This window comes from Pseudorca crassidens, chromosome 15 (assembly GCF_039906515.1).
Source record: "Pseudorca crassidens isolate mPseCra1 chromosome 15, mPseCra1.hap1, whole genome shotgun sequence".
Lineage (NCBI taxonomy): Eukaryota > Metazoa > Chordata > Mammalia > Artiodactyla > Delphinidae > Pseudorca > Pseudorca crassidens.
The window spans coordinates 35,228,426-35,242,754 of record NC_090310.1 but is presented as its reverse complement, the minus strand read 5'-3'; the positions used below and the strand labels follow the sequence as shown (position 1 = coordinate 35,242,754).

The following is a 14,329-nucleotide window of genomic DNA, read 5'->3' as shown; positions in this document are numbered from 1 at the left end:
GGCTAGACAGAATCGCCAACCACACCTGCCCCCAGGACCCGAGCCCGGCACCTGGGAGGGGTTGTCGGGAAAGGTGGGTGCAGAGGAGCCATTGAGTTGGGAGCAAGTGCCCAGACACCTCTCTGCTCTCCAGGTGGACCGGGTCAGCTATCTGCTGCAGGAGATCTACGGCATTGAGAACAAGAACAACCAGGAGACGAAGGTGCGTGCTTGTGGCACCACCGGGCCAGGCTGGCCGTGCTCCCCTGTGCTCCTCCCAGCTGCTCGGAGGCAGGCCTGTGGGTGACCTGCTTGGGGCCCCTGTCCTGGCCAGGGCCCTGCAGGTTGGTGGCAGATGAGCCAGTTCCCTGCTGAGCCTTCCCCTGGAGACCCCAGGCCCCCAGACTCCATCATTTTTCCTTAATTTCTAGAGTTAGCAGAGTCTGTGGGACATTGTCCTTTTTCCAGCAAATTCACTGGCTTGTTACCATCACTGGGCAGCTGGCCATCAGGGCAGCATGGGGATGCCGGACCCCCTCCTGCTGCCCCCTTCCCCGGTGCAGCCTTGGCCTTTCCCTTCATCAGCAGTTGAGCCCGCGCTGCACCCGTGGGCCGGCTCGCCTTCCAGTGCCTGTGACAGGAGCCTGGTGGTCCACAGAGCCAAGGTCTGGCACAGCCAGGGAATTAGTCCATGCCTTTGTCATTGTCTTAAGACACAAATGAAACTGCTGCCTTTTTTAAAAAACCTCTGGGGTCTCAGGCCAGCTTCCGTGGTGGCTGGAACTGGCTGGATGCCAAGTGCTCTCTGCCCAGGTCATGTTTCTGCATCAGAGGTCATCTGACTTCTCATAGAGGGCCTGGTAGTTAATGTTGTCGACCTCTATGGCGTCTGTCACTTCTGCTCATCTGTCTAGCACTGCCGGGATCATGCAGAAGCAGCCACAGACATACAGAAACACAGGGGCAAGGCTGTATTCTGGTAACACTTGGTTTCAGAAGCAGGCAGCAGGCTGGACTTGGCTGATCCCTGTTTAGGCTGTTGCTACCTCTTGATCCAGAAGCTAATTTTGTTTTCCAGAAGGTGCCATTACTTAAGGAAAACATTTCAACAAGTTAGATTTGCCTGATTTATTTTTGGGGGGCCGCACTGCGCAGCTTGTGGGATCTTAGTTCCCCGACCAGGAATGGAGCCCAGACCCCAGCAGAGAAAGCACAGAGTCCTAACCATTGGACTGCCCGGGAACTCCGTTGCCATGTTTTTGTTGTTGCTGTTTTAAGCAAGTAAATGGGCAGCCTTGGCAGACGCGAGTCTTCCCACATTTCCTCTTTGGTTCTGGGGAGTAGGAGACCCAAGATCTCTCGATTTGGGGAGGTGTCTTGGGCTAGGGGGGCGTCCTGCTCTTTGGTGATCTTCCTCTGCCCCTGGGGCTTCCCTTTGCCACCGCAGCCCCCAGGGAAAGTGGGAACAGGAAGGCCCCTGGAATCTGGCCTCGGGAGCCACTGACCCTGGGACCCTCGGTGTACCCACAGCCCTCAGACGAGGAGAACAGCGACAACAGCAACGAGTGTGTGGTGTGCCTGTCAGACCTACGGGACACGCTGATCCTGCCCTGCCGCCACCTGTGCCTCTGCAACTCGTGCGCCGACACGCTGCGCTACCAGGCCAGCAACTGCCCCATCTGCCGGCTGCGTGAGTGGGATGGGCGGGCGGGCGGGCAGGGAGACGGGCACGGTGGCAGACGTGGGCAGGGACATCCGTGACGATGGGGTGGTGCCGTCTGCCTCCAGGGAAGTCAGATGCAGGGCAAGTATCCAGGAGGGGCTGCAGGGCAGTGTGTGGGGTGAGCTGCACAGAAGTGATCAGCAAGTCAGATCTTTATTTCAAAGAGTATGTGGGAAATATTTTGATAAAAAATTATAATAAAATGAAAAGTGTGGTGGGTGTAAATGATCAAGGAGTTAAATTTGGTTTCCTTGAGCATCTGGACTTTCTCAGTCAAAAGTTGTCACGTTGGGGGAATTCCCTGGAGGTCCAGTGATTAGGACTCTGCGCTTTCACTGCTGAGGGCCCAGGTTCGATCCCTGGTCAGGTAACTGAGATCCCACAAGTGGCGCACACGGCGTTAAAAAAAAGAAAGTTGTCATGTTGGGCCTAATTCTGAACAAAATATTCATCCTCCAATAGAGAGTAAACATTCTCAGGTTGTAGGTCCTGCTGGTGGGTCAGCAGTCCTGGGCCCGGTTCCTGCTGGTCCTGGCAGGGACTGGGTGTGAGCGTCAAGAGCACCCTCCTATGGGAGCTGCAGGACATTTTCTCTGAGGAGATAAATGACAGCTTTTTTTTTTTTAGCATAGACAAAGACTGTCAGATTTACTGTCACTTTCAGAAATAATGTATTGGTCGATTTAAAACTCCAAGTGTGAAAATATCTCTTTATTGCTACATTTACTTCCTAGGTTCATGACTGTTCATTATAAAACTCTCTTTTGTTGAGTAGTCTATGGCTACATTAAAATTATGCTTCACAGCAATTAATCAATATACATGGCCTTGGGAAACCCTGGGGGAGAAAAAGAAAGTGTGTTTTAAAAATAATAAAGCTTAGGGAGTTCCCTGGTGGCTTAGTGGTTAGGATTCCCGGCTTTCACTGCCGTGGCCCAGGTTCAGTCACTAGTTGGGGAACCAAGATCCCGAAAGCTGCACACCGAGGCAGAAAAAGACAAAGGAACAAAGCTTAGGTTTATCATTTTTTAAATGCAAATTGATCTTTGTAATGAAGTGTTCTTTGCCCTGTGTTTAGCATACTCAAAAACCTAACTTAGATTCAGTGAGTCTCTGTTGGTAACATGTTATTTTATTTTGTTTCTCAGTTTGATTTACTTTAGTTGTTTTTAGTGAATTGCATTCCAGGTTAAAGGTATTCCGTTGTTAGTATATACAGTAAGAGGAGATAAAGGGAGGGCATTTTGAAGGCATTTGTTCTAATTAAATCATATTTTCATTTTCAATAATAAGTTAATACTCTTTAATATCTCATGGACTCTTACTTCACAACCAACTTACTTTCACAAAGCAAACTCTTTATGCATTTGAAAACTAGAATATAATTGTGGTTATCTATTTCATCAGCTATATTTGACTGAGTAAAATTCCTTGTATCTGAGAATTACTGTCTTCAGGAAATCATTCTTACTATTTGATTCCAAGAAGGTGTCTTGCTTCCTTTGAGCTTCTGGCTTACTACCGGGAGGAATCTATTCATGTTGTTTCTGTTCTTTTTTTTTTTTTCCCTTTAACCTTATTTTTAAATTTTTTATTTCTTCTAGTTTTATTAAGATATAATTGACATACAGATCTGTATAAGTTTAAGATGTATAGCATAATGATTTTTTTTTTTTTTTTTTGCGGTACGCGGGCCTCTCACTGTTGTGGTCTCTCCCGTTGCGGAGCAACAGGCTCCAAACGCGCAGGCTCAGTGGCCATGGCTCACGGGCGCAGCCGCTCCGCGGCCATGGCTCCCGGACGGGGGCACAAACCCGTGTCCCCTGCATCGGCAGGCGGACTCTCAACCACTGCGCCACCAGGGAAGCCCAGCATAATGATTTGAGTTACATACATCACAAAATGAATATCACAATAAGTTTAGTGAACATCCATCATCTGATATAAAGAAATGATAGAAATTAAAGAAATTAAAAAAAATTTGTGTGTGTGTGATGAGAACTCTTAGGGTTTTCTCCCTTAACAACTTTTATGTATAACACACAGCAATGTTAATTATAGTTATCATGTTGTACGTTACATCCCTAATACTTATTTATCTTGTAACTTGAAGTTTGTACCTTTTGATGGCCTTCATCTAATTCCCCCTCCCCCTCCCCACCTCTGGTGACCACAAATCTGATCTCTCTTTCTATGTGTGTGTGTTTGTTTTGAAGTGTAACTGACCTACAACACTGTGTTAGTTCCTGTTATACAACATAATAATTATTTTCTGTACATTTCAAAATGATCATTACAGTAAGTCTAGTTATCGTCTGTTACCATACAAAGGTATTGCATAGCTACTGACTATATTTCCCCACATTGTACATTTCATACCCATGACATTTATTTTGCAGCTGGAAGTTTGTACCTCTTCATCTCCCTCACCTATTTCTTCCTCTCCCCACCCACTCTCATCTGGTAGCCAGATGTTTGTTCTCTGTATCTATAACTCTTGTTTCTGTTTTATGTTTGTTCATTTATTTTGTTTTTTAGATTCCACATGTACGTGAAATCATACAGTATTTGTCTTTATCTGACTTACTTCATTTAGCATAATACCTTCTAGGTCCATCCATTCTTTTTTGATGGTGTATATACATATACAATAGTCCATTGTATATACACCACATCTTTATTATCCATTTGTCTATTCATGGGCACTTTGGTTGATTCCATATTTTAGCTACTGTAAGTAATGCTGTAGAGAACATAGGGGGTGCATCTATCTTTTTTTTTTTAAATAAATTTATTTATTTATTTTTGTATGTGTTGGGTCTTCGTTGCTGCGCGCGGGCTTTTCTCTAGTTGTGGCGAACGGGGACTGCTCTTCATTGTCGTGCTTGGGCTTCTCATTGCGGTGGCTTCTCTTGTTGCGGAGCACGGGCTCTAGGCGTGCGGGCTTCAGTAGTTGTGGCTCACAGGTTCTAGAGTGCAGGCTCAGTAGTTGTGACGCACGGGCTTAGTTGCTCCGCAGCATGTGGGATCTTCCCGGACCAGGGCTCGAACCCATGTCGCCTGCATCGGCAGACAAATTCTTAACCACTCGCCACCAGGGAAGCCCCTCTGCCCATTTTTTAATTGGGTTGTTTGTTTTGATGTTGAGTTGTATGAGTTCTTTGAATATTTTGGATTTTAACCCTTTATCAGATATATTGTTTGCAAATATCTTCTCCCATTCAGTAGGTGGACTTTTCATTTTGTTGATAGTTTCTTTTGCTGTGCAAAAGCTTTTTAGTGTGATATAGTCTCATTTGTTTATTTTTGCTTTTGTTTCCCTTGCCTGAGGAGACATACCCCTCAAAATTTTACTGAGACTGATGTCAAAAAAAAATACTGCCTTCAACTCAGAAACGTGGCTTGTCCTGGGATTGCTGCGGGGTGGGTGGGTGGTCAGTGTCCCCGAAACTTGGAGGGTCTCAGTGGTGCTGCCCCTTGCCTCACATGACCCTGTCCTTCCGCCACAGCTTTCCGGGCCCTTCTGCAGATCCGGGCAGTGAGGAAGAAGCCAGGAGCCCTGTCCCCCATCTCCTTCAGCCCCGTTTTGGCCCAGAGCATGGACCACGATGAACATTCTGTAAGTGCCTCTTCCTTCCTGCATTGGAGGGTGTGGGGGTGGAGACAGGAGGGGCCTGGAGGAAGCCCCTGCCTACTGTGCAGGGCCCGCCTTCATGTTAGGACAGTGCCTGGCTCCTGGTGGGGCTGGTCAGGTGGGATCCAGTAGGTCAGGAAGCCCTGGAGGTGTGGCCAGGAGGAGGCTGCCCAGGCTCTGCCCTCAGGGTGGTGCCAGGCCAGGACCCAGACTATCTGGCCAGCACCCCTGCCTGCCAGCTCTCTGGGCCTCTGGCTCACCTGCCTGGTCCCGACGGGCAGCTGTGAAGATGCGTGGGTGGTCCAGGCTGGGCCCAGTGAGCTCTGGCTGCCGGATGGCGTTGCTTTTGCCAATAGCAAGAGCCTAAGATGCAGGTGACCCTTCACTGAGTCTGAAGGGTCGTGGTGTCATCACCTCTGCTCCACCAAGGTGACCTTGAGAGAGAGGTGGGCAGAGACAGAGATGGGGAGGGAGAGACACAGAAATGCAGAGACATGGAGAGACAGATACAGAGAGAGAGAGAGAGAGAGACAGATGGGGATGAGGTTCAGAAGGGAGATGCTGAGAGATGGGCAGACAGGGAGACACAGAAAGAGATGTGGAGAGACACACAGACAGGGTGGGGTTTAGGGGGTCGCTGAGGTGGGCAGGTGGGGGCAGAAGGACCGAGGACGGACAGGAGTAGGCCCGGCTCCCGGCTCCTGGGTCCCAGCTGACTTTGAGCATTGTCAGCCAGTGAACCTATTTTCTGGGCGCTCAATTGAGGTGGTTTGGATCCAGTGATTCTTAGAGGCCCTGCCAGCTCTCTAAAAAGGAAAAAGAGGGCTTCCCTGGTGGTGCAGTGGTTAAGAATCTGCCTGCCAATGCAGGGGACATGGGTTCAAGCCCTGGTCTGGGAAGATCCCACATGCTGCGGAGCAACTAAGCCCGTGCGCCACAACTACTGAGCCTGCACTCTAGAGCCCGCGAGCCACAATTCCTAGAGCCCGTGCTCTGCAACAAGAGAAGCCACCGCCATGAGAAGCCCACGCACCACAACGAAGAGCCCCCGCTCACCACAACTAGAGAAAGCCCACACACAGCAACAAAGACCCAACGCAGCCAAAAACAAATAAATAAATTTATTTTAAAAAAAATTAAAAAGGAAAAGGAAAAAGAGCCAAAGCCCTCTGGATTGGCATACCCACAGAGGGCGCCTGCCCCAGGCCAGCAGGTGTGATGTGTTCAGCCCAGCATTTCTGAAAATTGGGCCAATGTTTAAAAGTCTAGGAATTTTCCTTAAGACTCAGATTTCTGGCTTCTCTTTCAAAATCTGAAGGTGTGGTCGTGCTGCTGGATCAGGAGCAAGGCTGCCCCTCAGGTTGGGGTGCCCATCACCCCACTTCTCCCGGGCCAGCCACACTGTTTAGCCTGTGGGGCCCATAGGCATCAGGGCTTCCAGCTCTGAAACCAGGCCCTCAGCCATTTAACAGTGGACTTGTTTTCAGAACAGCGAGTACTTTCTCCAGCACCATGTTTTTGGTGGAGAGAAAAACAGTACTGAGTTGTTCCTGACCCCGAGAAAGGAGCTTTGCTCTTCCACGGAGGGTGGGCTCAGGTGGTGGGTTTTTATTGTCGCCTCTCTGGGTTTCTGCCCTGGCATCTGAGGGTCAGGCAGGATCCTCCCATGTTTATCCTTCTTGTCCTGAGAGCCGAAGTGCCTCCCACAGTGCAGGGCAGCCTGGGGCTTGGATGGTAAGCTCGCACTCCAGAGGGCCACCGCCTTCCTCTCTGGAGGTTACAGTCCCAATTAAGTGGCCCTTGTTCTCTGCCACATTCCCTGCACGAGCAATTTCCACGTAGTACTAGAGTCCAGATTGGGCATTTCCTCCAGTGAGTCTGTTAAGATCGCTGCAGAGTGGGGGTCATCGGGGGCTTTAGCCCTACCTTTAGGAGCTAGACTTGGTGATGAGTCAATGAGGCTGTGCTGGGACCTCCAGGTCCCTTCCCTGTGCCCAGCCAGGCCCGCTTGTGGGGAGCGCTTGGCCACTGTCAACACCTGCCCTGGCCAGGACCTGCTGCTCAAGGTGACCCAGACCATGAGTGGCCGCTGCGGACGGGGATGGGCTCTTCCAGAGCTGCAAGGATGTGCAGGCGCAGCCAACCCAGGCCCAAGGCAGAACCCATGCTCGGCCAGGTCCCCACGATTTACATGCACGTAGAGTTTGCGAAGCGCTGGCTCATGGCACACCTGGAGACCAGCAGACCAGGGAGACCCCAGCCAGCCAGCTCCAGCGCCGCACGGGGGGTGGCAGCGGTAAAATCTATGATTTTTATCTTGACAGTGTCCCTTTAAAAAATCAAAGTCGCACCCTGCCTCACTGGCCAGCAAGAAACCTAAAAGGGAAACAGTAAGTGTGTTTGGCCCTGTGGCTACGTCTTTGCCCTGTGCCCTGATTATTGTACCAGTGACAAGAATGGGAAGTCACTTTCACCCCAGGCTAACGTGTTCTGTTCATTTAATCTGTCAAATCCACTCTCCCCAGTCCCGGCGTCCCTGCCCAGGAAGGGAGTTTTGTGGAACAAGCAAAGCTCAAGGTCTGTCGGCAGAAAGCCCCGGGCACCCCTTCTCGCCAGCTCTGCTTCTGCCCGTGGTCTCCTGATGCCCTGTTTCCCTTTTTTTTCTTGCTGGCAGTGGAATGACGGAGGCGGAACTAAGGCTGCCGCTCTTGTTGCAAACGTCCCTCGTGCTTGCTCACCCTGCATCCCTGCTCTGCAGGCCAACACTTGTATTTCTCACGTTTTTCCTGCATCTCAGGGAGCAGACAGCATGTGGCGGCTGGGCCGGGCCTCTGCCTGGGGCCTCCGCTGAGCCCCGGGCCCCTTTGGAAAATGGTAGAGGGTTGGGGTCACTGAGGGTCAGCCTAGACAGAGAGGTTTTCTCCCTGTTTCGAGGGGCAAGGGGTGGCTTGGGACAAATGCAGACACCGTGGTCCCAGGGAACCCAGGAGGTGCTTGCTGAGGACAGAGAGCACCACCTGGCTCCTCTGCCTCCCCCTGGTCCCTAGGGTCACTCTGTCACCTCCCTGAAGGGCAGCTCCCTTCCTTCTCACAGGTCAGCCGGGCAGGCAGGAGTCCCATGTAGAGAGCGTTGCCCTTCACCTTGTTCACGAGAGTGAGGGCAGGCGGCTGCCCAACCCCCCGGCTTGGGAGGCCTAACATCTCCCTTTGCCTTTAACCCTAAAGCAAGACTCAGCCTATTGATTGGATCTACTCCCAGAGAGGGTGAGACTGGTCCTGAGGAGATGCCTGTTAGGCTCCCCGGAGCCCATATCAGCCCTGCAGTTGCTTGTCCGGCCCAAGGAGGATCTCTAGGCTGGGCCCCCGTGTCGGGCAGGTCCTCCTGGCCTAGGCCACACACTCCCACCGGCTTCTCCCGCCTCTGCCATGGCTTTGCTCCCCTCCTGCCCCTGCCCCTGCCCCCTCCTCTCACTAACACCTCTCTCACTCTCTGCGCCCACCAGGCAGGAGCAGAAAGCCAGGTAGGGGCTGGCCAAGGCCCTCTCTTCCTCCGTCCTGGGCACCGAGTGGGCCACTTGGGTGTCCGATGCTGCTCTGGAGTTCTTGGCGCCCCTCTGAGGGAGGGGGATATGAGTCTCTGGAAGGTGGAGTGGACAGGAGATGGTCAGAGAGCAGGTTCTGGGGAGCAGACCATCCCTGGGGCGCCAGGCCGGCGTCTGGGGCTCTGTGGCCATGGGCAGTGGGCAGGGTGCCTGGCCGGCCCGTCCCTCACCTGCTCCTGTCCCTGCAGAGCTCCGACAGCATCCCGCCTGGCTACGAGCCCATCTCCCTGCTCGAGGCGCTCAACGGCCTTCGGGCTGCCTCCCCAGCCATCCCCTCGGCCCCCCTTTATGAAGAGATCACCTATTCAGGCGTCTCAGACGGCCTGTCCCAAGCGAGTTGTCCACTTGCTGGGATCGATCGGATCATGGAAAGCAGCCTCCAGAAGGGCAAGCTGAGGAGCAAATCCCCCGACAGGTGAGACCACCGCCGGCAGCCCCCTGGGGAAGGTGTGCGGGACCCTCCAGGTGCACCTCATCCACCTTGTTTGTGCCCCACGAGCCAGCCCTGGCCTTGCTTGGCGATTACAGGATCATCATCACTGATGTAAGGGACTTTCGAGGGCCACATGCCCAGGGGCTGGGCAAGGGTCAGTCCTGGTCCTTTGGACACTTGGAGGTGCCAGCGAGCAGCCCTGCTGTGTTTAGTCTTTGCTCAGACGTGTGTTGGTTTTCTAGAAAAGTATAAAGAAGGCACAGGTTCTATAAAACTCCCACAGCCCGTGCGCCTTATACGTGTGACAAAACAACTCCAAAGATACAGCAGGACACATGGGTCTCTCCTGCTGTTGCTCAGCCCTCCCCGCAAGCCTATACCATCGCGGTTCCCCTCTCCCCCGCAAACAGTGCCGTGTGCAGGCTGCAGGTGGAGGGCCACCTACTCCCCAGGCCTAGCGCACGTTTGCTGGCCCAGCTGGGGCGTTGGCTTGGGTGGGGTTGGCGTTGCTCATCCTCTGTCCTCCGCCCACTCTGTCCCCAGCACCCTGCGGTCCCCATCGTCCCCCATCCATGAAGAGGATGACTCGGAGGCCCCGCCCCCGCCGAGCGGGGCAGGGGTGGCGCTGAGCAGCTCCCCAGAGGTGAGGCCCCTGCCCGCCCTCCTCAGGCATGCCATTGCCATTTGTCCTTCCATCCCCACGCTCCACCACTCCCTCGCGCTCACTCGTTGACCTTGGCTGCTGTGACTTCCCCCAGCCTCCGTTTCCTCATCTGTCGGGTGGGTGCTGTTGGGTGGAGTCCAGCGAGGGCCGTAGGAGGAGCTGTGTGTGACACACCCAAAGGCGCCGCCTGTCCTGGACCCGACTCACCCTGTGTCCTCCCCGGCCACCTGCAGCCTGGTGCCCAGCTGTCAGCACCAGGGTCCAGGCATGTTTTTCCTTTGTTTCCTAGAGCTTCATAACGGAGGAGGTTGACGAGACTTCATCACTAAAGCAAGGTGAGCCCTCTCCTCCCTGAGGCCCTGGTGCTCCCTGCCCGGCAGGAAGCGGGGCCTCCAAGTCTCTTCCGGAGGTTCCTCCAAGCTGTGTTAGTTGCCCTCCTGGGACCACACACTTTGGTTCTTACACGGTCTCATGGAGGACAGCCCTGGGCCGCTCCTGGTTTTCCCTCCTTATCCGTCCATTTAGTGGTAGCAGCCCTTTTTCTTCCCGCCTGGATCATTCTGCCCATGGTCGGTGCTCCATGCTCCTGGGCTTGGGCTGTGCCCCTCCCTCCAGGGCAGGGTCCCACCGGGGTCTCTGGGCCTTGCCCAGGCCTGGGGTAGCCGATGGCCGGTGGGTGCGCAGCTCAGCCAGGCCCCTCCCCGGCGTGTTCCCTGTGTAAGGGGCCTGGTGTCCCTCCTGAGCAGAGGTTTAGCACTTGGCAGCCCCCTGGGGTCCAGTCCCAGCCGCCGCTGCCGGCACTGGCTGTGAGTGGGGAGGTGACAGGAGGTGGGAAGACGCTGTTCCTCTGCAGGCCTGGTCTTTCCTCCCCGCGTCAGACAGATGAGGAGACTGAGGCTCAGGGTTGGTGTCGGGGGAGGCCCAAGGCCCTTTAGTTGAGAATGACAGAGCCAGGGGGTAGCCAAAGTGTGGTCAAGGCCCCCAGAGCAACCTGCAGCCACCCTGGCACTGTGACCCCCTCCCTGCTGGGTGGCCCCTGGCCAGTGCTGCGCTGGGTGACCCATGTCTGCCTGCAGGCCGCTGGGCAGGGCCTTGGGCCTGGGAATGGTGCCAGGGTTAAGGTGTCCCCCAGGAGCATGGTGTTGTCACTTCCCACCCGGCGTGCAGGGCCAGGTCCCTCTGCCTCTCAGGCCTAAGCTTCCCTACCTTCCATGGCTGTGGCTCCTTCCCACCTGCACATAGCATGTGCCAGGACTGGGGGCCCTCCGGAGGCCCTGTCACAGGATCCAGGTCCCTCTTCTGCCTGAGGGGATGCCCCCACAAGCACAGTGCAGGTCCCGGGCTGAGAACTGATGTGTGAGAGAGAGGACACCCCCCTGTTCCCCGACATGTGAGCTCCCTGCTGCGGGCCTGGGGGTCAGAGGGCTGAGCACCCACCTGCCTGTCCAGGAAGATAGGAGACAGTCAGATCTATTACTATTCCATGTTGTCTTTTAAATGTGGCTATGTGATGTTTTTATAATAAAAACAAAATAAAGCCCCACGCTGGTGGGTAGGAGAAAAGGAAAGAGAAAGAAAACAGACGTCTACCTCTGGGTCCTGGGAGAGCAGAGGGGGAGTCAAGGGTGGGGTCTGGGCCCCAGGGTGGGGTCTGGGGTCCCAGACTCCTGCCTGCCGGTCCCGAACCTGCCCCTTCCTCTGCAGGGAGCCGAGTGCCGTCTATCGAGAACGTCCTGCAGGACGGCAGCCCCGAGCCCTGCAGCCGAGGCCAGCCCAGTGCAGCTGCAGACATCTACCTGCCAGGTAACGGCACTCGGCCGGTGGCGCTGGGAGCCTGCCAGGCCTGGGGGAAGCCCACTTCCCCATCCCTGGCTCTGAGCGCACGCTCCTTCCATTGACCCCCAAAGCACGGCCAGGCCCGGATTACACAGTCACCCTGCAGCCCCTGGTTCTTTGGGGCAGAGCCTGTGCCTGAGGCTCCTTTTCATCCCGGAGCCAGCTCAGCCTCAGGAAGGCAGAAAAGGCTTCTTGTTTAAGTCCAGGCAGGCAAATCTGGTCCCACTGCCGCTGCTGTCTTCCTTCATCCCTGGGCTGTGCTGGGTGCCCCAGCAGCCGGGCCTCTGCCCAGGCAGCTGAAGACGGAAACCTCCCCGCTGGCTGCAGGCCTGGCGAGGGCCAACAGGCTCCACCACTGGCCTGGGGCTCACAGTCTCCCTGGGCCCGGGTGAAGCAGCACATCCAGGCCAGGGCAAGGGACACAGGCTGGGGCACTAGGTGCCAGCGAGGCCCAAGGGCAGCAGGAAGGGGTCTTGCGTCTCCTCGCACCCCTTCCCAGGCCCCCACCTAGGGCCCTGTGGCCTTAGCTCTGCTCGCTGCTCCTCTGGGTCAAGATCCTCAGGTTCAAGTCCTGGGCTCCAAAGACGGGACGGGAGTTGGGGTCTCTCAGACGCTTGTGCCCAGGCCTGCTGGGACACCACCTGAGGTTTCAGGAATCAAGATAAAAAACCACGTTGCCCTCAGAGCCTGGCTGCTTCCTCGTGGCTGGGAAGCCCCTTCTCCTCGCCCCTACCTGTCTCGGGAGCCACCACTGCCTGGTCCCCTGGCCTGGGCATTGGGGGAACTGTGATGTGCTTTGGTCTGGAAGGGCCTCTTGTTCCTGGGCTTCTGGACGAGCAGCGGCCTGTGCAGACAGAGGGTGTGGTTAGAGGACAGTGGGTCCCCAGGTGTGAGGAAGGAGGGCACTAGTTGGTTCGTTGACACACACGGGCCTACCCAAAGGAACCCCTGGGTGAAAGCTGTGTCTGGGACCTTAGATTAACACAGGATTCCAGAGGACTTAGTATATCATGAGGATGAAAACCTGGTCGGGGGCTGAGAGGCGGTCAGGAGAGGGACTCAGCTTCCTAGAGCCCTGAGTGAGTCCTGACCCTGCAGGCAGCCCCTGGGTGTGGGTGAGGGCACCCTGAGTGCACGCAGCCTCTGCAGTGCCACCCCTCACTTCCCACACCTCGAGTGCCCCACGGAGTGTCCAGGAGCTCAGGACAGGCCACAGCCGGCTGGCCCAGCCCACGGGGGAGAGCAGGACCTCTGGCTCTCTGGATCCCCCAGTGCATGTCTCGGGCCTTCTTTAGGTCCACACTGGGGGTGGAGGCAGTCGGCTTTGGAGGTGGTAGAGGAGAGGCCACAGAGGCCAAAAAGCTGGCTGTGGGGCCTGACTGGACAGTAGGGTGGGGCTGGTTCTCGATGCCAGAGCAGAGAGGAGGCTGCACGTGGGTGTCCTGTACCCCCTCCTCACAAGCATGGCTGCTTGTACCTGGGGGGCAGGCAGGGGTCCTCGTGGACACACACACCTCTGAGTCGTCCATTCCCACGCCTCTTCCTCTGTTTTCTCCAGGCTTTTTTGCTTAGCAGAGACCCTACACATCTTCCACATCAGTGTGTGTGTTTAAGAATGCACACACACAGGGATCTCCATTCTTTTTAACAGCACCGCGTTCTCTGGCTGGCTGGAGCGTGATTCAGTGAATCTTAGTGTATCCCGTAGATAGGAAGAAAGGAGATGGGGGCAAATCCATAAAATGGAGAAATCCTAGATGTCCGGCATCCCAGCAGCCCTGCAGGGTGGGGGCCCTTCCTGGGCTCCACTGCGCCCAGCCTCCAGCCCTGCCCCAGCTACCTGCATCCTTCCCTGGGCTGGGTTCCTCTTCATTAGCACTGGGCCCAGAGCTGTTTCTCAGGTAGCGTTTTCAGCACGTGTCTCTTTTGTGTCAGCACATCGGTTTGTGTGGCATTTATTTCCATCATATCCCACCCCCACCCTGGCACCTTGTCCTAAAGCCAGTGCCTCTGCCCTGGAACGTGCCGGTCCCTCTGAGCGCTTTGCTAACCGAGCTTCCGTCTCTCTCCTCCTCTGCGCAGCCCTGGGGCCCGGCTCCTGCTCCGGTGGTTTAGAGAAGTAAGCTGGTACGTGACGCCTTCGCACGCGGGGCGGGGGCTCTGCGGGCGGCCTTGGCAGGGTGCTGGAGAGAGGGCCCCAGCCACCCTCCCTCTCCTGCTCCCGCTGGGGGTTCCTTCCCATTTTCCGGGCTCCTTCCACAGCCGTGTCTTCTCCGGGGCCCTGGATTCAGAATCCAGAGCGCTCCAAACACCAAAGCAGAGGTGCCCCTGAGAGGTGGTCGTGTGGGGTCTGATGCTGGCTTTTGGAACCAGAGGATTTCCCATCTGGACCAGGCAGCCCAGTCAGGCTCTTGCAGCCTTGAGGGTCCTGGGATCAGTGACTCAGCCCTAGCTGAGA

General features: G+C 55.3%; 1 protein-coding gene across 5 annotated transcripts in view; it reads left to right on the top strand.

Annotated features, from left to right (window-relative positions):
- The window catches only part of MGRN1 (mahogunin ring finger 1), a 57,893-nt gene that overhangs the window by 40,823 nt on the left and 2,741 nt on the right, over positions 1-14,329 (top strand). For 2 of the 5 annotated variants that reach the window (XM_067706762.1, XM_067706759.1), the window contains 8 exons: positions 134-202; positions 1,510-1,669; positions 5,212-5,321; positions 7,661-7,726; positions 9,127-9,353; positions 9,915-10,014; positions 10,325-10,370; positions 11,740-11,838. In XM_067706762.1, the coding sequence (XP_067562863.1) occupies positions 134-202; positions 1,510-1,669; positions 5,212-5,321; positions 7,661-7,726; positions 9,127-9,353; positions 9,915-10,014; positions 10,325-10,370; positions 11,740-11,838 (877 nt within the window). Of the gene's footprint in view, positions 1-133; positions 203-1,509; positions 1,670-5,211; positions 5,322-7,660; positions 7,727-9,126; positions 9,354-9,914; positions 10,015-10,324; positions 10,371-11,739; positions 11,839-13,953; positions 13,999-14,329 lie in introns of all 5 variants that reach the window. The other 3 variants (XM_067706761.1, XM_067706763.1, XM_067706760.1) reach the window with 3 other exon arrangements.